General features: G+C 59.2%; 11 protein-coding genes across 11 annotated transcripts; 6 read left to right on the top strand and 5 right to left on the bottom strand.

Moving 5' to 3' along the window:
* Positions 1-718: 718 nt before the first annotated feature.
* OSTLU_4531 (predicted protein) lies at positions 719-1,381 on the top strand (the record flags this gene model as incomplete). The annotated part of the gene is made up of 1 exon (XM_001422907.1): positions 719-1,381. A coding segment is annotated over one exon (663 nt), but the record flags the coding sequence as incomplete, so codon positions are not given.
* Positions 1,382-1,470: 89 nt separating this feature from the next.
* Positions 1,471-1,899, bottom strand: OSTLU_89884 (predicted protein; the record flags this gene model as incomplete). Its single annotated transcript, XM_001422817.1, has 1 exon — positions 1,471-1,899. The coding sequence occupies one exon, from the start codon at positions 1,897-1,899 to the stop codon at positions 1,471-1,473; it is 429 nt and encodes a 142-aa protein (XP_001422854.1).
* Positions 1,900-2,338: 439 nt separating this feature from the next.
* OSTLU_19264 (predicted protein) lies at positions 2,339-5,305 on the bottom strand (the record flags this gene model as incomplete). Its single annotated transcript, XM_001422816.1, has 1 exon — positions 2,339-5,305. One exon carries the CDS (start codon positions 5,303-5,305, stop codon positions 2,339-2,341), a length of 2,967 nt encoding a protein of 988 aa, XP_001422853.1.
* Positions 5,306-5,964: 659 nt separating this feature from the next.
* Positions 5,965-6,222, top strand: OSTLU_29773 (predicted protein; the record flags this gene model as incomplete). Its single annotated transcript, XM_001422906.1, has 1 exon — positions 5,965-6,222. The coding sequence occupies one exon, from the start codon at positions 5,965-5,967 to the stop codon at positions 6,220-6,222; it is 258 nt and encodes an 85-aa protein (XP_001422943.1).
* Positions 6,223-6,707: 485 nt separating this feature from the next.
* On the top strand, positions 6,708-7,379 carry OSTLU_94170 (predicted protein; the record flags this gene model as incomplete). Its single annotated transcript, XM_001422905.1, has 1 exon — positions 6,708-7,379. A coding segment is annotated over one exon (672 nt), but the record flags the coding sequence as incomplete, so codon positions are not given.
* A 494-nt stretch (positions 7,380-7,873) lies between these two features.
* OSTLU_4635 (predicted protein) lies at positions 7,874-9,088 on the bottom strand (the record flags this gene model as incomplete). Its single annotated transcript, XM_001422815.1, has 3 exons — positions 7,874-8,304; positions 8,416-8,718; positions 8,785-9,088. Coding segments are annotated over 3 exons (1,038 nt in total), but the record flags the coding sequence as incomplete, so codon positions are not given.
* An 835-nt stretch (positions 9,089-9,923) lies between these two features.
* Positions 9,924-12,200, top strand: OSTLU_36784 (predicted protein; the record flags this gene model as incomplete). The annotated part of the gene is made up of 2 exons (XM_001422904.1): positions 9,924-11,092; positions 11,639-12,200. 2 exons carry the CDS (start codon positions 9,924-9,926, stop codon positions 12,198-12,200), a joined length of 1,731 nt encoding a protein of 576 aa, XP_001422941.1.
* A 277-nt stretch (positions 12,201-12,477) lies between these two features.
* On the top strand, positions 12,478-12,900 carry OSTLU_94169 (predicted protein; the record flags this gene model as incomplete). The annotated part of the gene is made up of 1 exon (XM_001422903.1): positions 12,478-12,900. One exon carries the CDS (start codon positions 12,478-12,480, stop codon positions 12,898-12,900), a length of 423 nt encoding a protein of 140 aa, XP_001422940.1.
* Positions 12,901-13,223: 323 nt separating this feature from the next.
* OSTLU_199 (P-ATPase family transporter: cation) lies at positions 13,224-16,781 on the bottom strand (the record flags this gene model as incomplete). Its single annotated transcript, XM_001422814.1, has 3 exons — positions 13,224-13,499; positions 13,569-14,116; positions 14,324-16,781. Coding segments are annotated over 3 exons (3,282 nt in total), but the record flags the coding sequence as incomplete, so codon positions are not given.
* Positions 16,782-17,493: 712 nt separating this feature from the next.
* Positions 17,494-18,927, top strand: OSTLU_36787 (predicted protein; the record flags this gene model as incomplete). The annotated part of the gene is made up of 1 exon (XM_001422902.1): positions 17,494-18,927. The coding sequence occupies one exon, from the start codon at positions 17,494-17,496 to the stop codon at positions 18,925-18,927; it is 1,434 nt and encodes a 477-aa protein (XP_001422939.1).
* An 85-nt stretch (positions 18,928-19,012) lies between these two features.
* OSTLU_29766 (predicted protein) lies at positions 19,013-20,692 on the bottom strand (the record flags this gene model as incomplete). The annotated part of the gene is made up of 2 exons (XM_001422813.1): positions 19,013-20,406; positions 20,671-20,692. 2 exons carry the CDS (start codon positions 20,690-20,692, stop codon positions 19,013-19,015), a joined length of 1,416 nt encoding a protein of 471 aa, XP_001422850.1.
* Between the last annotated feature and the right edge of the window lie 165 nt (positions 20,693-20,857).

Below are 20,857 nucleotides of genomic sequence, written 5' to 3'. Positions count from 1 at the left end.
GCGCGCCGCGCACCGCGTCCACGGACGCGCGCGACATCATCGCGCCGTCGCCCGCGGGGACGTCCAGTGACGTCGCGCGCCCGTAATTCGTCGTCGGCAAAGGCGCGGTCGGTCGCCGAGACCATAAAATCGCGTTCGACGGCCACTTGCGAACCATTGAGTTGATCGTTTTTTTCTCGTGTGGACGACTTTTTCGCTCGACGCGCGTCGTCCGTCGGGCGTCGCGGTCGACGCGCGCGACGGGACGGGAGACGGCGTCGGGGGCGTGACGCGCATGCGGGACGAGATCGCGCTCGTCGAGCGCGCGCGCGTGGTCGTGGCGGACGACGGCGCGCGCGCGCGGCGAGACGCGGTCGCGCGGGCGACGACGCGACGGTTGATTTTGACGTTCGAGACGACGGCGACGGCGGCGGCGGCGGGGAGCGCGGCCGAGGGTGGGACGGTGATCGAGTACGACGACGTGGCGGCGTGCGAACGAGCGCAGGAGTCGCGGTCGACGCTGGGTGGGTTGTTCAGGAGGCGCGAGCGCGGGGTGGCGCTGGTTTTGACGAGCGGGAGACGGGTGACGATCGGCGCGCGAGGGGCGAGCGCGGAGGAGGTGTGCGGGAAAATCGAGAACGCGATCGTAAAGTATAAGAGACAGAAAGCGACGGCGGCGGTGGAGACGACGCGGGAGGATGCGAGGCGGCGGGCGAGCGGCGCGTCGGCGGCGACGGCGGGCGTCGGCGGCGCGGTGAATCGACAGCTCGAACGCGCGGAGGCGACGAATAAGACGATGGACGAGGCGTTTACCGATCTCAGAGCGCTCATGGCGAAGGCTGGAGAGATGGTGACGCTCGCCGAGCGGCTCGCGGAGTCGATGGACGGGAAAGGGGAAAGTTCAGAGCTTCAGCGTCTCGTGCTCAGTCTCGGGATTACGAGTCCGGTGACGCGCGCGAACGCGGGGGCAGAGTTTCATCGAGAATTAGGTAAACAATTAGCGGATTGGATAACGCCCGTGGTGCAAAAATCGAACGGCATCATTACCGTCACCGATGCGTTCTGTTTGTTCAATCGCGCGCGAGGCACGGAGTTAGTTTCCCCGCAAGACATGCTTCGCGCGAGCGAATCGTGGGAGTCGCTCGGGGTCGATTTGCACTTGCGTAAATTTGAAAGCGGAGTGATGGTGATTCATACCGTAGAACGCACAGACGAGGAAGCGTGCGCGCGATTGCTCGCGCGATTGCCGTCTTACGAGCATTCAATCGATTCGTACGAGGCGGCGCAAATATTAGCGACGACGCCCGAAATAGCGCTCGAGTACCTCTACATGGCAGAAAGCCGAGGCGTTTTGTGTCGAGACGACGGACCTGCGCAGATGAGATTTTATGCAAACATGTTCGAGGCTAGATTGACGTAGATTTTTATTGAACAACTCACAAATTAGCCACGGGTGATTGATGATGCTACACAATTTTCAAGCGCGCGCGCTTAAATGTCATTAATGTCGTCGAAATCGAAGAAGTCATCGTTCTCGTCGCGCTCTTCTTCGAACGTATCCGTATCGTTCACGCGGAAAGTGTCCGGGAGTTCCCCGTACGCCTTCAACGAGCGCGCCTCGTCGGCCAAGTACTTCAAGATGACGTCCGCCTTTTCGTCTTGAAAGTCCCGCAAGCCCAACAGGATGATGTCCCCGGTGTTCACCCAAACCTTTTTCCGCATTTTACCGCGAATGTGACACAAACGCTTCACCCCATCGATGCACTGCGCCTCTAAGCGCCCGTTCCCGAGCATGCGCAACACTTGCGCGTACTCTTGACCGTCCTCTTTGAAGATGAGTTCGCGCTTCTCGTCTTCGCCGCCCCCTTTCCCGCGACGACGGTTCTTCCCTCCCTTTCCCTTGGAGTTACTCTTCGGCATCGTGCGTTTACGACGCTCGCGTGTCTAAAACTTTACGCAGTCCCTCGATCGAGGACGAGTCGCGGATGAATGCGATTTCGGCGTCGTTCAAACTGAAGACCCTAGAACTTTCTTCGCGCGTCCGTCGCGCGCGTCCGTGCGCGCGAGGCGTGCGGTGAATCGATCGAACGCGCGTGCGTGACGTTTACGTGCGTGGAGCGCGCGCAAAGATCGGCCGAGTCCGGGTCGTCGACGGCGGGGCGTCGAAAAGAGACGGATGGGCGCGGGCCGAGCTCGACGTCGTTCGAGCGAACGCGCGGCGAAATCGAACCCGACCCCGTGGGCCAGGGTTGATGCGAGCGTTCGTGACTCAAGGAGTGGGGACTCGATCGGCGCGCGCGCGCGCGTCGAGAGGAAGTCGGTCGCTCGGGCGCTCTACAATCGGCGACGACGCTATGAACTATAAATACTTCAGCCCGACGATCTTCGCTCGACGCTGGAGGGTGTGCTGGGTGACGACGGCGATGAGACTGGTGAAGGCGAGCGCGCGCACGGAGGGAATTTTTGAAAGAAACGGCGCCACGACGGCGAGCGGGGCGGTCAAGATGAGCGTCATCCCGTCCGTGCGAACGCTCGTGGCGAGGTAGTGCACCAAATTGATGCTATTCACCGAAGCGAGGAGCAGACTCAACGCGTTGAGCGTCATCCACGGCAACTTGGAGGCGGTCGCGGCGAGAACGTGAACTCGGTTCGGGCCGGCGAGGATGGCGGCGACGGCGTCCCAGCACATCTTACCCACGATCATCGCGAGCGGTGGAGCGTATCGTTGGCTGTCTTCCAGTATAGGAAATATCACCGAGTCTTGGTGAAGAAGAAGCAGAATGGGCGCGAGGACGAAGACCGAAAACGCGGAGCCATCGGCCAACTCATCGCTCAGCACCACGCACGCGAGAAAGGACGTGAGCGTGGCGATGTTCCCGATGATTGGCATCCAAGCGATCGCCTTTGCCTTGAGTTCTCTGTGCTCGTTTCTGCTCGCGACACCGCGGAAATATTCCGGACGACTGCGACCAGTGGCGGGAAGGAACGGTGAAGTACCGCCTTGACGTCGTCGATGTTGCACGCTCTCCAGGCTCGTTTTGATTCTCAACTTCAGAGCAAACGCGATTTGCAGCGAAGTCCCGGCGAAAACGCCGACGACACCGAATTTTCCTTCCATTCTCGCCTGATGGTCGTCCACAGTCTCGTCTGAGCCACCCATTTGTGTGACGTACGCCAAGCCGAGAACGGAGACGAACGATAAATACACGTAAGGCAACCAGCGCGAAGACTTCGGCGAAGGGCTGTACGTGAAAGACAAGAACACTCCCACCAGCGCACACGCGACAAATAGTAGTGCCGTCAGCGCCACTTGCTGGACGAAGAATTCCAGCGCCATATATAAACCAACGCTCCCACCGCACACGGCGCTTAAGGCGATTCGAATCGTTGACGTTGATTTTGTCTGTTGTCGTGGAGACGAGACGGCGAATATCGCGGTGAGCGCGGCTAACATCAGCAACCAGCTCGGCCATCCATGATGCGCGTTCTCGCGCACGCCGTACATTCTCGCTTCGTCTTCTTCAGAGTCGGGAACGTGTTCGGCGTCATACCACATGCCCACCTCGCCCTTCCAAGGCATCGGCGGTCGGAAGGTGATGAGAAAGACGCCACAGAAACTCAAGAGCATCATCAATCGTTTGCTAAACATGTCATCACCGTAACTTTGTCGCGTTACCACGGACGCCAAGCTCGCCCCCGTGATCAGGAGGAGTCCACCGAAGAGCGTCGCGTCCGTCGGTCGGTGACCCGAGAGTTCAAATATAACGTCAAACATCGCAAACCGAGCGAATACCAAAGAGAACACCAAAGCGACGCAATAACCAACGCTCGCGCCCGGAGATAATTGAGTCATTCGCCGTGACATCGCGTGCGGAGCGGTGATGGCGAGCACGACCACCAAGACGCTGAACATTTCCTTCAAACCGCGAACAAAGAGCATGGAGAGCTTTGCGCCGCACACGCTCTGCATCACCCAGCCAAATTCGCGACTGATTCTCCCGCTGATGACGAGGCCTCGACTCGCCAAGAAGCCGCTGATGGAAGTGACGATGACCAAATATGGTGGATAAATCAAAGAATCGTCGTCATGCGTCGCTTGACTCAGGATTTGTTCAATCGTTGCGAGCGCCGAGACGTAACAGACGACGAGGACGCCAACCGTCGGCGCGCGCGCGCTTTTCGTATTCAACACCGCTGGCAAAGCCAAAGCCGCCACGGCGAGGAGTAATATGGCGACACACAATTGTTTGACGTCGAAAGCTCCCACGCGCACATCGAGTGACCAGAAATTCTTCGAAAGAAACCACGAAAAGCATCCGACGCAACTCGCGGCAAACACGCCGTAATCCTTCGGCTCTCGGTCCTCGTAATAATATTTGACGAATGACGATGATCCGGCGATGGGGATCGGAATCATCCACAGAGGTGCACCCAAAGCACAAATTGCGGTCGACGTAGACAGAGCCAACGTCGCCTTCACCGCACCCGTCGGGACGCCGTCGCCGACGGCGTTTGCGTAGCACGCGGCGAAAACTGCCAGCGCGCTGTGGACGGAAACCGTCACCATGATGTAATTCAAAGGAGCCATGATTTCGATGTACTCGGCAAATTCACTAAATATTATTCCACCTTCAACGCTCACCGCAAATCCAGTGAGTGCGAAGAGGAGCACGGCGGTTTCCATCCTTTTCGACGCCACGTCGACGCCGCGCGCGCGCCACCACAACGACTTCTCCGTGCCGGCGGCTATTAAATACAACACCGGGACCGTCACCAACGCCCCACACGCGAAGACGTGATCGAGGGACTTGAACAGTGTGTCGAGGTTCGTCCATAAATACAACGCGACGGGTAAGCCGAGCGTGGCCACGGTGGCGTACTCGGCGTCGCTCTCGGTCAACGCCGAGCGCTTGTCCGACGGAGGCCCGTTCGTCTTCGTCACCGCCGCGCACGCGCTCGCGCACGGAAACAAAAACATCCGATGCGTGATCAACGACACGACCGAGCCGTAAAACGCCGCTCTCTCAGCTCCCGCGCTCGCGCTCGCGAACGCCCACGTCAGAATCGTCGTCGTCGTCGGCGGACACAGCGCGAAAATCAAACGCTCGCACGTCGCCGCCGCGCCCGCGTGCGACTCGTGTATCCACCGAAATTGCAGCGTGCACCACGAGCAAAATAAAAACAAATTCACCCCATTCACCGCGAGCAGCGCGCACGACGTCCCGACCGTCGCGCTCGTCCGCCAGCTCCCTCTCGTCAGCAGCGTCCCGAGCGCCGCCGTCGCCGTCGTCCAAATCGCGCCCAGCGCCCCCTCTCCGTTCCCCATCGCGTCCATCCCGCGCGCCGCGCTCGCCCCGATCGCGACCACGGTCACCATCGTCTCCCCCCCGCTGCCGAGCGTGACGCACAGCGCCGGCGCGAGCGCCGTCAGCGCGCGCGTCGAGTGTCCCCAACGACATCCCGCGCGTCGTCGCGTCGCCTCCTCGCGCGCCCCCGTCGCGCGCTCGCGCCCGCGTCCGCGCGCGCGCATCCCGGACGCGCGCGCGCGTCGTTTCCTCGCCCGATTCGCGCGCGTCGTCACCGCATCGCCGCCGCGCGTCGCTCGATGGCGTCGTTCGTCGTCCGTCCGACCGCCCGCGCGCCCGCGCCGCCCGCGCTCGCGCCTTCCGTTCGACGAGACCGTCCGATTGAGACCGTCCTCGCGCGCGCGCCCTCGCGCGCGCGCCCTCCGCGCGCGCGCCGCGCCGCGCGGACCCCGAACGCGCGCGGACGCGACGCGTCGCGACACAACGCGACGACGCGAAGCACGACGCGATGGCGACGCCGCGCGCGATGACGATGACGCGCTCGCGCGCGCTCGTCGCGACGCGCGTGACGACGCGAAGAGGGACGGCGACGACGCGACGCGCGCGCGCGACGCGCCCGAAGATCGAAAGCCTCGGTGGGTTCGGGCCGAACATCGACGCGAAGGAGATTCAACGACGCATGGCGGAGAAGCAGCGAAAGATCGACGAGAACAAGCGCAAGGCGCGGGGCGCGAAGGAGGCGTCGACCGCGTTCGGGGCGCGAAGGGAGTTTCAGAGGACGATCTCGAGCGCGAGACCGTCGCGCGCGGGACGGACGATGCCGGGGGGCGGCGTCGCCGCGGGGACGACGTCGAGCAAGACGAAGACGACGAGCGGGAAGGGCGGGAAGGGCGGGAAGGAGGAGGCGCCGAAGAAGAAACTGTTCGGATTGTTTTGAGCGACGACGACGGGCGCGAGTTTGTAACGAACGAGTCATTCTAATCGCTCGCGAGTCGACGCGACGACGCGAATGCGCGCGCGCGTCGACGCCACAATTCGACGACGTCTCGACGCGACGTCTCGACGCGATCGCGCGATCGCGATCGGTCGACGGCGAGAACGCGACGACGGCGCGATCGCCGACGCGCGATCGGGCGTGAGTCGTCGCGACGGGCGCGCGGGGCGACGACGACCGACAACACGTGGCGCGATCGACGGTCGACGACGACGCGATGAGCGCGCAGGCGACGCGAGATCAGCTGCGGACGGCGTTCGCGGAGTTAGAGTGCGTCGCGCGATGCGATGGGATGGGATTCGAGCGACGCGAGCGACGCGACGAGACGGAATACGCGCGAGGGACGGGACTGACGGAGCGAGCTCGCGACGCGTCGGCGCAGGGACGGATTCAAGCGTAAGGACGTTCTCGAGAGCCGCGAGACGTCGGTGTCGAGCGGACACTTGAAAAAGTTGACCAATAAAATGGCGGAGAGTAAAAAGCTGATCAAGGAGTTTGAGAGACGGGCGCTGAGCGAAGGGGCCATGGACGCGAACGCGTTGGCGGCGGCGAAGAAGGAATACGTGTCGAGGTTGAACAAGTTTGTGCAGATGAAGAAGGAGGCGCAGATTGCGATCGCGGAGAAACAAGAAGAGAGGAAGAGCGAGGTTGGTAGTCAGGGCGGGGAAGCGAGCACGTCGGGAGGGGTGACGACGTCGACGACGGCTACGTCGACGGCGTTTACGTTGCCGGCGTTCCGGCCAAAGCCAAAGGGGGAGATTGTAGAGGATGAGCAGTTGCAACTCATGGAGGCTGGGGATTTGATTGATCACGGTAGGAACGTCATGGACCAAACGGATAAGAGCATCATGCGAAGCGAAGCGGTGGTTGAGGAGACGATTCAAATAGGGACGCAAACCGCCGAGGCGTTGCGCGGGCAGACAAAACAACTGGAGAAAATCGTAGATGATCTCGATGAAATCCACTTTTCGTTGAAAAAGTCGTTTGGCGTGCTGAAGGACATCACCCGTGGGTTAGCGACGGATAAGTGCATCATGCTCTTGCTCTTTTTGGTCGTCGTCGGCGTAGTTGTGGTCATCATTACGAGGTTCGTGAAGTAGCGCGTATCTAAATAAAAGAAGTTTCGCATCTTAAACATCGCGCGTCTACTTCATCGTCATCAGTTTAATTGCTGAAATTAAAAATTGGATATTCTTTCGCTCGGTAGCGTCGTCGTCGTCGTCGTCGTCATCTCGCAATCATCCCAGACCGCGGTTGTCATCCTTCGTCGTCGCCAGCGTCGTTTTTCCGAGCTCCATCGTTGTACAGTACAGTATGCTAGAACATTCGTTTAGTTTTCGCGCATCGAATCAGGTTCAAAGTCGGCATCATCGTCGTCATCCTCTTCTGGCGCATCCGCAGCATCGACGAGCGCTCGAGACCATCTCGCGAGATTTTCGCCGCGGTGGTCGTCGTCGCTATCGGTGCTCGCTTCGTCTTCATCGTCTTCATCCGTATCTTCTTCTTCCTCGTCATCTTCTTCGTCAAATCCCCAAGCGTCGTGTTCATCGCGCATGGGAGGGGTGCCGAGATGCACTCCACCATCACCAGCTTCGAAGACGCGCACGTGATTGTCTATACCGCAGCACACGATGGTCGGCAAGTGCGGGTGCGGCAAAACGGTGTTCACCACCTGACTGTCTGCTTGCATTTTGCACACGAGCTCGCACGTATCTTTGTGCCAGACGTATACGTTGCCATCGTCACCACCCGTCGTGACGTACTCATCGTCGCACATAAAAGCGACACCCTTTAAGAAGGTTTTCACATTTCTGCGTCCGACGTACCTCTTCGCCGCCTGATGCGTGATCGGCATTTCCCACGGCACGGAGAACGACTTAAAAATACGTTCCTCAGAATTGATATTCGCCGCCGCTCGGCGAGTGTCCAACAGGTACACGTCGTCGCCTTTGCAGTTAATCGCGAGTTCGCCCTTGGACGAGTAAGCCAGGCCAGATATACCCTCAAAGCCCGGGCTTCGCACGCCTCGACCGAGCTCGAGCGGACTGAGCATCATGACGCACGGAATGTCGTGATTCATCGAAGGCCGAGGCGATCTCAGAAACATCGGTTGACCCGTGGGCGACGTGCTCGGACTCGGTGCCGCTGGACATTCGCGCGCCGCTTCTCGCCGGTTACTCTTGACGTGTCTGAGATCAAACACGCGCACGTGAGGATCGTCCGAGCACGCGGCGAACGTCGTAGGCGCCGTCGGGTCGAACACGATTTCCGACGTCGGCCCGCACGCGCTCAAATCGACGACGATTTCGTGTGAGTTTCCTTCGAAACCACCGTGACTTTGCCTCAAGTCGAACAAACGAACGCGACCGTCTTGATGGCACGACAAAAACGTATTCGGTTCGTTCGGCACGAACGTCATGCCGAACCCCATCCCCGCGCCTCGACCGTGCCAGAGCGAGCGACTGCACTCGGAATTCGGTTGATTCGCCCCGCGCAGGCGATAACCGTAATGCGCGGGCGCGGGCCCTCGAAACCCACGCTCTAAATCCACCAACCGCACGTCTCCATCCGCGGACGTCGTGACGCAGTACGCGCTGTTCGATTGCGGCACGAATTCGCTCGCGAAGACGTTGTGCGTGTGCCCCGTGAACGCCGACCCCTTCAGCGGCATCTTCGCCCCGCACCCCCACACGCACACCGTCATATCATCGCTCCCAGAGATCAACAGCGACGCATCGTCGTTCCAACTCACGCAATTCACGCACCCACCGTGCTTCTCCAGCGTCTCCCTCAGCCTCAATTCCTCCACGAAGCGCTTATTCGAGCACCGCAGCGCCGTCGCCCCCGTCTTCGCGCTCGCCGCGCCTCCCCGTCGCTCCCCGATCTGCCGCTCTCTGCACCACTGCCGTCGCTGCGCGTCGGCGAATATATTTCGACTCCGTCGCGCGAATCCTCCCGCGCCGTCCTCGTCCATCCGCGTCGTTCGCGTCGTCGTCGCCGCCCCGTCGTCGCGCGCCGCCTCCGCGCCTCGTCCCGCGCCGTCTTCGTCCTCGTCCCGCGCCGTCTTCGTCCGCGCTCTGGCGCGCGCGCTTCTCGCGCCGTCGTCCATCGACGTTCGCCTCGTCGCCTCGTCCCGTCGTCCCGTCGTCCCGTCGTCGCGCGTCGTCGCGCGTCCGTCCGTCCGTCCGTCCGTCCGTCCGTCAACCACCGCGTCCGTCGCCCCGTCGGTCCTTCGTCGGTCGCCTCGCGTCGCGCCTCGCGTCGCGGCCGACGGTCCGCGTCAGCGCGCGCGTCGCGATCGCCCGGCCGACGCGCGCCGCCGACTGCCGCGCGTCGCGCGCGTCCGCGTCCGCGTCGCGCGCGCTGACGCGGCCCGTCGGCCGGCGACCGCGCTGGACGTCGCCACACGAGGGTGTTTTTCGTCCGGGATCGCCATACGAGGGTATTTTTCGTCCGGGATCGCCACACGAGGGTGTTTTTCGTCCGTCCGGGATCGCCATACGAGGGTTGTTTTTCGTCGAGTCGGCGCGGGACGATTGGGCGACGAGGATTGGGCTCGCGACGCGCGACGACGGGAGAGGACGGCGCGGTGCGCGCGGGACGCGAGGTGCGCGAGGTGCGCGAGGTGCGCGGTGCGGCGCGCGATGGTGCACCGGTGGTGCGAGACGTGCGGGAAACGGGTCGCGGCGGAGACGAACGAGGCGAACGGGTTCACGTGCTGCACGACGTGCGGGAAGATTTTAGACGAGCGCGCGGCGTTCAGCGCGGACGCGACGTTCGTGAAGAACGCGCAGGGAGCGTCCGTGCCGGATGGACACTACGTGCCGGAGAGCGGGGTGGCGCACGGGGTGATACGGGCGACGCGAGGCGGAAGACTGTACGGCGTGCAGTTGGACTCGCACGAGCGCACGCTGTATCGAGGGAAGCTGGAGATTAAACAGTTGGCGGATCGGTTGGGGATACGACCGAGGGAGGACGTCGTGGACGCGGCGCATCGGCTGTATAAGCTCGCGGTGCAGAGAAATTTTACGCGAGGGCGAAGGATTTCGCAAGTGGCGGGGGCGTGCATGTACATCATCTGTCGACAGGAATCGAGACCGTACATGTTGATTGATTTCGCGGATATTTTACAGACGAACGTGTACGTTTTGGGGGGCGTGTTCTTACAGTTGTGTCGGTTGTTGCGACTGGAGCAGCATCCGCTCATGCAAAAGCCGATCGATCCGAGTCTGTTCATTCATCGATTCGCGGACAAGTTGAACTTGGGACGACGGATGCACACCGTGGCGAACACGGCGCTGCGGCTCGTGGCGTCCATGAAGCGGGATTGGATGCAGACTGGTCGTCGTCCGAATGGAATTTGTGGTGCCGCGTTGTGGGTCGCCGCTCAAATTCATGGATTCAGTCCGAGCAAGCGCGATGTCGTGGCTGTGGTGCACGTCGGCGAATCGACGCTGAAGAAGCGTCTGAGCGAATTCGAAAACACGCCGAGCGCGGCGCTGTCGATCGAGGAGTTTGACACGCAAGCTCGCACGTTTGAGGCTGAAGAAGAAGCGAATAAAAACACAAAATCGCTAGCGTCGAGCCCAATGTCGGTGCTGAGCTGTGTGCACAAAGACAACGAAAACATTCCGCACTTTGCGCACGGAATGTGTCGCGCGTGTTACGTGGATTACGTTAGAATTTCGGGGGGTTCGGTGGGAGGCGCCGATCCGCCCGCGTTCATGCGCGCAGAAGCGAAGCGGAAAATCGATGCAAAACAAAAGCTTTTGTTGCCCGCGCTGTCGTCGGGCGAATTGGGAGACGAAGACGCGTTGACGCAAGAATTTAACTCGGCGCTCGAGCAAGACTTGAGCGCGCTGCTCGCGTCGCCTACGCCGTTGAATTCAGTTCAGCCCTTGGCCTTACCTTGCTCGTCGAAACGCGCGACTTCGGCGAGGAATATGACGAAAAAGGGGCAAAAGCAGCAACAGCAACATCACGTTCAAACTAGTCGCCGCGAGCCGGTCGACGCTGATTTCTTGAGACGCGCCGAGGACGCCCTGCGCCTGCTCGTCGGATCTCGATGGGCCGAACTCGTTTGCTTACCGTTTACAAGCGATCTCTCCAAGGCGCGACTGTCGAAGATGCATATGTGTGAGCTCCATCCAAACTACGAAACCTTTGTGAACAACGAAGGTGAACGCATCGCGCAAGTGGACGCGCTGGTCTTACACTTTTTAATAGCCGCGAAGTGTTTCGACGATTCAGCTCTGGCGCAGTTGGCAAAGCATTCGCCGCACGACGTCGAGGCTTTCCAAACGACGCCGTTCGATCCATCGCAAACGTCATCGAAGGCCGCGCTTGCGGTCGTTGAAAGCGACGGTCTCGTCGCCAAGGAGGATAACGAAGTCATCGATACGCTCTCGGACGTTGACGACGATGAAATCGATTCGTACATTCACAACGAAAACGAAGTCAACCTTCGTCGTTTGGTTTGGTCTGAGATGAACAAGGAGTACTTGGAATTCCAAGCCTTGAAAGAGCAAGCCGCCAGCCGCACGAGCGCGCCGACGAAAAAGAAGCATAGAAAAGCCCCCGACACGCTGCCCGCGGAGACTCCCGCGGAAGCTGCGCGTCAAGTCTTAGCTAAAAAGAAGGGCAGCTCGAAAATCAACTACGAAGCGTTGGAAAATCTCTTCAAAGTTTCTGATGGTTCGCAGCCGCCTCCGAACTCAAAAGCGACGTCTGACGTCGAAAATGACGCTTCTCCGACAAAGTCTCCTCGCACGAGACGCGCGCGTCCCGCAGGCTTACCCTCGAGCGCTCCGATGTCGACGAAATCAACCGCCAAGCGTCGCGGCTCGAGCGTCTCGACGCACGCGCCGTCGTCCGCGCGTCCGAGCGGTCTCGCGAAGAAGCCATCGGCGAAGAAAAAGTGAAGCACGAGATGATCGTTCATTACCATTCCTGCACGTCGCCTCGCTCATTGTTGTTTGTATTCATCATGTACTGTACATTACATTAATTATTCGCCCACCGCCAGCCGCCAGCCGCGCCAACCGCGCCGGCGCGCTGCATTTCGCATTTCGCATTCCGCATTTCGCGTTCGTTTCATTGACGCGCGCTCAACATCGCCGTCTCATCGCCCCGAGCACCATCACGTTCACGAACGACGACGCGTAACACATCGACGAACACCACACGCCGACGCGCGCGATGTCGTCCGCCAAGGTGCAGTTCATGATCACGAACGCCATGCGCGCGATTTTGGTTGATGATTTGGATTATCTCGACGCCGAAGTCGACGTGATGCGACCCGAGATCGCGGCACAGCTCATCGAAACGCGAACGAAACGACCGTTTGGCGATCGCCCGATGCCGGAGGCGTGGAAACGAGGAGGGAACATGCCGCAGAGACGAGGGGGAGGGGCGCTGTCGAATAATCTGGTAAAGCTGTTCCTCGCCGGCGTCTGTTGCCTGGGCGCGGCGGTGATGAGCGGGAGAGTGTCCGTGGGAACTCTTCTCGGTGGGGCGCCGCTGGGGAGGAAACCGTTGAAGAAACTTTCGAGCGAGATGAAGTCGACGAAGAAGCGGAAGAGTTCGTCGAAAAAGCGAAGAAAAAAAACGGCGGCGGCGTAACGCGCAACGCGACTCGGGAAGGAAGTTGTTATATTAAACGTAGCATATATCTAAATGTATCCTCGTCGATACGCCTGAATCGCGCCAACCATGATGAACACGCTACCTTCACTCCAAACGTACCAGATGGCGATGATGGACCATATGATGGCTCGGCGTATGAAAGGAAGCGCGTCTTGCATCGTCGGCATGGCGGTGATGGTGTCGCGATAAGACGCGAACAAAATGTCCCTAGCGAAAATGAACAGCATGAGTTGATCCCAACCCACGGTACCGATGACGGATCCCGCGAGAATACCGAGCACCTTGTATCTAAAAGCGTCGTCCGGCATCGATACGAGTTGGAGCTTCTTGTTCAACCATGGGATGACTTCGAACGCGCACACGAAGGCGCCGATGACCATAGACGCCATCGATCCCATGAGAGATTTGTTCTCCATCGCACCGAGCATGAACGGACGTCCTTTGTAGTTGACGAGCATGACACATACTCGCTGCACGGTGTCAACGAGGAACACGACGGTGTTCAGCAAGCACGGTTCAAAAGGCGGTCCCTGTTCCCAGAAGCTTCGCTGCGTTTCGTTCGCTGCTTTTTTAACCTCCTGACTCACCACAGCCACCTTTTCAGCAGTAGGGAAAGCAAGCTCTTCCCCAGTCACGGACTTAACAAGATGTACAGCGTAAACCATGGCGGCGAGGTGGATGACGAGTTGGCCAAAGAGGGACAAAAAGTTTGCCGGGTGGAAAATCGAGCGGAGAGGACGAACCTCGCTCAACGTGTGGACCGGTGTTGCGTACGAAAACGCAAGCCCGGCTACCGTGAGCGCGGTTCCAGCCGCCATCATTTGACTTTCGCTGTTGCGAACACCGTCCAAGTACAACACGGATAGAGAGTACGCGGAAATCAGGCAACTCAACATCAACACTTGCTGCATTTGAATGGCAGAGACGAGCGTGCATCGACCTTGACGGATGATATCAGCCGTGGCTTTAATGCTCGGGGCTCTGCTCGTGAAAGGTGCAGCCATGGAGGCGTCACCAAGCTTAACTTTCGGCACTTCCCCGTCCGTCTCTTCCAACTCTGCAAACACTTGCTGCAGCGACTGCCCAGTCCCAGCAACCTTTGATCTGGCAGCTTGTCTACGCTTTGCCTCTTGTACTAGTCGTTGCGTCGCCACTTTCATGGCGTTCAATTGAGCCCACTTTTCTCCAGCTTCTAAGCGAACCTTCAACTCCTCTTCGTACCATTGAGTTTGAAGTACTTGTAATTCTGCACGGTCTGCCGCCTGCGCGAGCTTTTCCTTTTCCTTGTCCGCCTTTATCTTTTCGGCTTGCTCCTTGACGCGGGCCATCTTTTCGGCGAAAGTTTCCGTCTTTGTGGCAATTGTAGCGGCACCTTCCTGCTTCTTCGTGTTTGCACTACCAAATCCGCTCAACAAGGCGACGCCGACGTGCGCTTGCTTGAGTGCGCCGACATCGTTTGCGCCATCGCCGCACATCAGGGTATGTTTTCCTTGCGTCTTCAAACGTTTTAGAACTCTCTCCTTGTCGTCAGGAGACATACGAGCGTAAATGCTAATTTGATCCAGGTTATCCCAAAGTGTACCGGAAGCCGTGAGAGCGACGTTCAGGCTTTTACCGGTGACGCACAAACTGTACTCTTTCGCAAGTTCGCGAATGGATGTTTCTTCGTATGGGAAAACTTTCATAGGCTTCATGTGCTCATCAACTCGAGCGCTCTGCCACTCCAATTTATCCAACTGGTCACGTGCTAATATCAACGCTCCATCGAGACCACCTCGAGCGATCCCAACTTCGTTACCGACGTGTAACGCCGTGAGCGTTGCGTCGCCTGTCGCCATCATCACATTATTAGAACTCGCCTGTAGTGCGTGAATGATCTCAGCAGAGTCAGCGCGGACCTTGCAAGCGAACGCAAAAAATCCATCAAACACGAGATCTGATTCCGCTTCATCCCGAGTCAAAGGTGTGGACTGGGAGCCAACTCGAGCGCTCTCTTCGGCGCTCAATTCCTTGTGCGCCAGAGCAATCACTCTCATACCTTGCTCGGCCAAGCCGCGGTACGCGGCATCATAACCTTGCGGAACGTTCTTCAACAGTGATTTGATCATCTCTGGAGAACCCTTCACCAAAGACCATCGACTAACGGTTGAATTACTCGAGACGTCTGCAATGACGCTCATTCGCTGCAATGCTGACGCAAAGTGATTGCGCACCAAAATCTTCACAGAAGTGTTCTCAGCGCCAGTCCACGATCGAGTAATCTTATCATCAAGTTTTGGCGTTCCTAAGTGAGTGGCGGGATCGTACTTCCATTTGATTCCCAAAAGAGCAGCCTTTTCGAGAGGGTCGCCAAACGTTTTTCCGTCGATTTCAAGCAGTGCGTGACAACCACCGATGACAATGGATACGTTCTTGTCCGCTTCTACGGGTTGTTTAAGCGGAGCGCCCTTGGTCAAATCACTTAGGACTCCCTCGGCAACGAGACGGTCGCTCGTGATGGTGCCAGTCTTGTCGAATAAGCAGCAGTCCACCTTACCGGCGACGGGAACGCGGAACGGCTCTGTGCAGTAAACGGAAGCTTTCACCAAAGCAATGAGAGCCGTGTTTACCGCCATCGCTGTTTGCATCGGAAGATCCGGAGGCACAACACTTGTGACGATCATAATGCATCGCAGGATGAGTTCATACTGACTCCGTTTCCCATCTGCAATGCCTTTGACGTAAACGTTGTAACTCGCCGCTAAAGCAAAGATGAGGAGAATGAAGAGTAAAACGAGCGTTTCCTTTGTGTCTCCAGTGACTTGCTCACTGCTAAATTCCATCATACGCATCAATTTACCTTGCGTAGACGCGAAACCCGTTTGAAGGACGTAGCACAAGCATCCGCCATCCGGCGTGGTCACTTGGAGCGCCGACGATTCGCTTTCTGTCTTTGAGGTGTGTTGCATCAACGTCGTGCCGCTGTAGAGAATGTGTACTTTGTGCAAGCCATTCATATCAAGTCTTTCATCCTTCGACACCTCCGGGTTGATGTGCTCTTTCATTTGCGGGACACTTTCGCCGGTCAAGCTCGCTTCGTTGACGACAGCTGATCCGGCAAGGAGCACGCAGTCGCAAGGAACCGGGACTTCTTCGCCTCCGTTACGCTTAATGGAAATGATATCGCCAGGGTACAGCTCTTCAGTTGAGTGATCTTCCCATACACCACCACGTCGCACAAGGATGCGCCCAGCTTTTTGACCCATACCCCGCAAAGTGGCGATGTTTCTCTGCCGCGAAAACGCCGTAGTGCCTTCAAAGATCAACAAGCTCAACGCGCTGAACAGGGCGTACTTCCAGTACTCATCCATGAGCCAAAGGAGTACGGTAAAGATTTGGAAAACAGTCACCGGACCCGTGAGTTGCTCTTTGTACAAGTTCCAAAACGTGGGAATGTTGACTTGGAGCGCGTTGTCGCCGTATCGTTCATGACTGTGGTGTACCTCTTCTCCGGAAAGACCTCTCGACTTGACGTAATGCGAAAGCGGTAAATCTTTTGGCGTCTCGATTTCGCGAAGTTCGCCTTGACCTTTGCCGCGAGCTTCGTCCCACTCAATCTCCACGTACTCGTACCGCTGGCGCTGAAACACGCACCAAAGCATTGTTCGTAAACTACCATCCGCGTCAAACACTCGTAAGCGCGACACCGGCACGATTTCCGGTTTCCCTTGATGCGCGTGCGGAGTAATGATAAAGTAAGACCCCTCGGTCACGCGGTTGATGGGTTTGTACTGCACGAAGCACCGAATACGAACGCTCCAATGTTGCGCGAAGAGCAACAACGCGTGCGCCGTCGCGATGGACGCGAACGCCAAAACCGTGGGAAAGTCCGGCAACCATCGCGCGGGCAGCGTCGGCGGTACTTCATACTTGACCTCTTCATCCACCGTGGCCCCAGCGTCGTCCTCGCTCGCTTCCGGCTCCCCCGCGTCCCACGCCCCGCTCGCGTCGTCCCCGCCGTCCCCGCTCGTCCACTCGTCTCGCACTCGCCCTTCGCCAACCCGCGTCTTCTCCACCCCGACCGCATCGAACACCGCGGGATCGTATCCAGCGTCGATGTGATGCGCCAGCGCCGCCCTGTACGGGTTTCCAGACGTTTCGTAGCACTTTTTCAGCGAGATCGCGTAGAGCACGAAGAACGGCAGATGAATCAATCCGACCGCGTTCGCGACGCGGTACCGCCGCGTTCGCGGTCGCGCGTCGTGCACGTGCGCGGGCACGCTCACGCGCAGGTTTCCATCGCGCGGCGCCATTCGTTGGCGCGCGAACGACGCGTCGATGTGACGCCTTCGCTGCTCCGCGACCTTTCGTCACAGCGCGACGGCGCCGCGCGCGAGACGACGCGCGATGGCGTCTCTCGCGATTCGAGACGCCGTGCGCGCGCACGGCGCGCGCGCGCGACTCGCGCGCGCGCTCGCGCGACGGCGCGCGGGCGCGACGACGGGCGCGCGCGGTGCGACGACGACGACAGCGACGGCGACGACGACGCGCGGTGCGCGCGATGGCGTGGACGCGCGACGGTGCCGAGGGATGAACGACGCGGCGAAGGCGGCGTTGGATGCGTCGGCGCGCGCGCGCGCGAGCGCGAGCGCGAGCGCGAGCGCGGGGCCGGTGGTGTACTGGTGCGACCGGGACAGGCGGTGCGCGAATAACGACGCGCTGGGACGAGCGATGGAATTGGCGAACGAAAGGCGCGTCCCGCTCGTCGTGGCGATGCACGTGGGGACAGATTTGAGCGGGAGCGGCATCGGAGGCGCGCGCAGGGCGGTGTTCGCGCTGAAGGGGTTGAAGGAATTGGATGAGGATTTGCGAGCGCGAGGAGTGTCGACGCGAACGACGACGGGAAGCGACGTCGCGGGAGGAATCGTGGAGACGTGCGAGACGCTGAATGCGAGTGCGGTCGTGTGTGACTTTTCGCCGTTGCGAGAGGGGCGTGCGGCGAGGGAAGCGGTGGCGCGTGTGGTGGAGGTTCCGGTGATTGAAGTGGACGCGCACAACGTCGTGCCGGCGTGGGTGACGAGCGATAAGCAAGAGTACGCGGCGAGAACGATTCGGCCGAAGATTCATCGAAATCTCGGGGATTTTCTCACCGCACCGCAAGCGTTAGATGATCTCATCGCCGCGCCGGACGCGTTGACGCCAAGTGAGACGGATTGGGACGCATTGATTGACACCGCGCGCGTCAAGGGCGCGCACGTCCCAGAGGTTGACTGGATCAAACCGGGTGAACGTGCCGCCTTAGCCGCGCTGCTCGATCCGAATGTCGACTCTTTCCTCCCACAGCGATTGACACTCTACGGGGAGCGAAACAAGCCGACGTCGCCGCGCGCCGTGTCTCGCCTCTCGCCGTACTTGAATCACGGCCAGCTGTCGCCACGTCGCGCCGCGTGGGAAGCTGCGCAACTTCGGGGAATCGTAGACGACGAGGCGATCGATAGCTACTTGGAAGAGCTCATCGTTCGAAGGGAATTATCAGACAACTATTGTCTCTTCAATCCGTATTACGACTCGTTGCAAGGAGCGAGTCAATGGGCGCAAGATTCACTGAGTTTGCACGCCCGCGACGTTCGCGAGTACGTGTACGATTACAAAACACTCGAGCGTGGCAACACGCACGACGAGCTTTGGAACGCGGCTCAGAAAGAATTATACCATCTCGGACGAATGCATGGGTTCATGAGAATGTACTGGGCGAAGAAGATTCTTGAGTGGACGCCGTCGCCGGAGGTGGCCCTGCAGACGGCGATTCAACTCAACGACGCTTACGCGTTAGACGGTCTCGATCCCAACGGCTACGTTGGTTGTATGTGGAGCATTGCCGGTGTGCACGATCAAGGATGGAAAGAGCGCGCGGTGTTCGGTAAAGTGCGGTATATGAATTACGCCGGTTGCAAGAGAAAGTTTCAAATCCAAGATTACGTAGCGGCGGTCGACGCTGAGATAAGCGGAATAGGTCGCAAATAGGACAGCAATCTTTGTTATTCTTAGAGATTTTAGGTAGAAACGTTACAATCACTAGCGACGTACTACTGACACACGACGTACATACTTACGGTGCGCCTTCGGCGGAGCAAAGGAAAGGATCTAAAGGCTTCCCAAGCGCATACACAATGAAACCAATGTCCTTCAACTTCTGGTGGTCCAAGATGAGGCGGCCGTCGAACACAAAGGCCGGCTTTTGCATGACGCCATAGATCGCTTCCCAGTCGTACGTCTTGAACTCGTCCCATTCCGTCATAATGCACACGGCGTGCGCACCAGTCAAAGACTCAGTGTGAGTCTTGCAGCACGTGATGGATTTCATCGCTTCCTCGCCCATGTCCAACGCGATTTGCGCCGCAGCAACCTTCGGGTCATAAATATTGAGCTTCGCACCGTCTTCGATGAGGCCGTGACCGACGTCGATAGCCGGAGACTCACGAGTATCACCCGTATCTTTCTTAAAAGCGTAACCGAGCATTGAAATCTTCTTGCCGCTGATCGTGTTGAACATGGCGGAAATCATGCGCTTGACGAAGCGGCTCTTTTGGTAGTCGTTCATGCCGACAACGCTGTGCCAGTACTCCGCCACTTCCGGCAAGCCGTGGCACTCACAAATGTATGCCAAGTTTAAGATATCCTTTTGGAAGCACGAGCCACCGAAACCGACCGAGGCGTTCAAAAATTTGGAGCCGATACGCGTGTCGGTGCCGATGGCGTGCGAAACTTGCTGGACATCCGCGCCGGTCGCTTCACAAAGCGCGCTCATGGCGTTGATGGAAGAAATGCGCTGCGCCAAGAATGCGTTCGCAGCGAGCTTTGAGAGCTCGGCAGACCACAAGTTAGCGGTCAGAATGTTCTCTTTCGGTACCCAGTTGGAGTACACGCCTACGAGCGCGTCCACCGCCGCTTGACCTTTGGCGTTTTCAATCTTACCCCCGATCAACACGCGATCGGGCGCATCCAAGTCTACAATGGCCGTACCTTCGGCCAAGAATTCTGGGTTGGACAAGATGTCGAATCGCACGCCGTCGTGCGGGCAGTTGCGCTGGAGCACCTTTTCAATGGCCTCCGCCGTTCGCACGGGCACCGTAGACTTCTCAACGATGATCTTATCACTCTCGGAGCACGCCGCGATGGTGCGCGCCGCCAACTCCCAGTACGTCAAATCCGCCGCCTTACCTTTTCCTAAACCAGTCTTCTTCGTCGGCGTGTTCACGGAGACGAAAATCATCTCGCAGTCTCGAATAGCCCCTTCGACATCCGTCGAAAAGAACAAGTTCTTCCCTCTGCACTCGAACACGATCTCATCCAACCCGGGCTCATAAATCGGCAGCTCGCTCGAGTTCCACGCGTCGATCCTCGGCTGCGAGATGTCCACCACCGTGACCGAGATCTGCGGGCACTTCTTCGCGATCATCGCCATCGTCGGCCCGCCCACGTATCCCGCGCCGATGCAACATACTGCGTCGTCCCCGAAACCGCGCGCGTCGTCAGTCCTTCGTCCTCGCGCGCCTCCATTCGCACCGTCGCGCGCTCTCCCATCTTTCGCGCCCGTCCCAACGCTCTCCCGTCGCCGTCGTCGCGTCTCCGGTCGTCGCCGCGTCTCGCGGATGGTTTCCGGACATCTTTCCGACGACCGTCGCGATCGCCCTCGTCGCGTCGTCTCGCGCGTCGCGTCGTCTCGCGTCGCGTCGCGTCGCGTCGCTCGCGTCGTTCTTCACGCACTCGTCGTGATCGGCCTCGTCATGCCGCGATCGCGTCGCGTCGCGTCGTCGCGCGCGCGCGTGTGCGGGGCGACCGGATCGCGCGCGCCTCCGAGGCGTCGATGTCGTGTGGGTAAACAGTCCGACGTCGCGGTCGGTCGTGTATTGGCACCGCGCGCGGGTGTGATTTCGAATTCGATTTCGAAATC

Source organism: Ostreococcus lucimarinus, chromosome 21, assembly GCF_000092065.1.
Source record: "Ostreococcus lucimarinus CCE9901 chromosome 21, complete sequence".
Classification (NCBI taxonomy): Eukaryota; Viridiplantae; Chlorophyta; class Mamiellophyceae; order Mamiellales; family Bathycoccaceae; genus Ostreococcus; species Ostreococcus sp. 'lucimarinus'.
The sequence above is the reverse complement of the archived record's forward strand: the minus strand, read 5'-3'. Positions and strand labels throughout refer to the sequence as shown.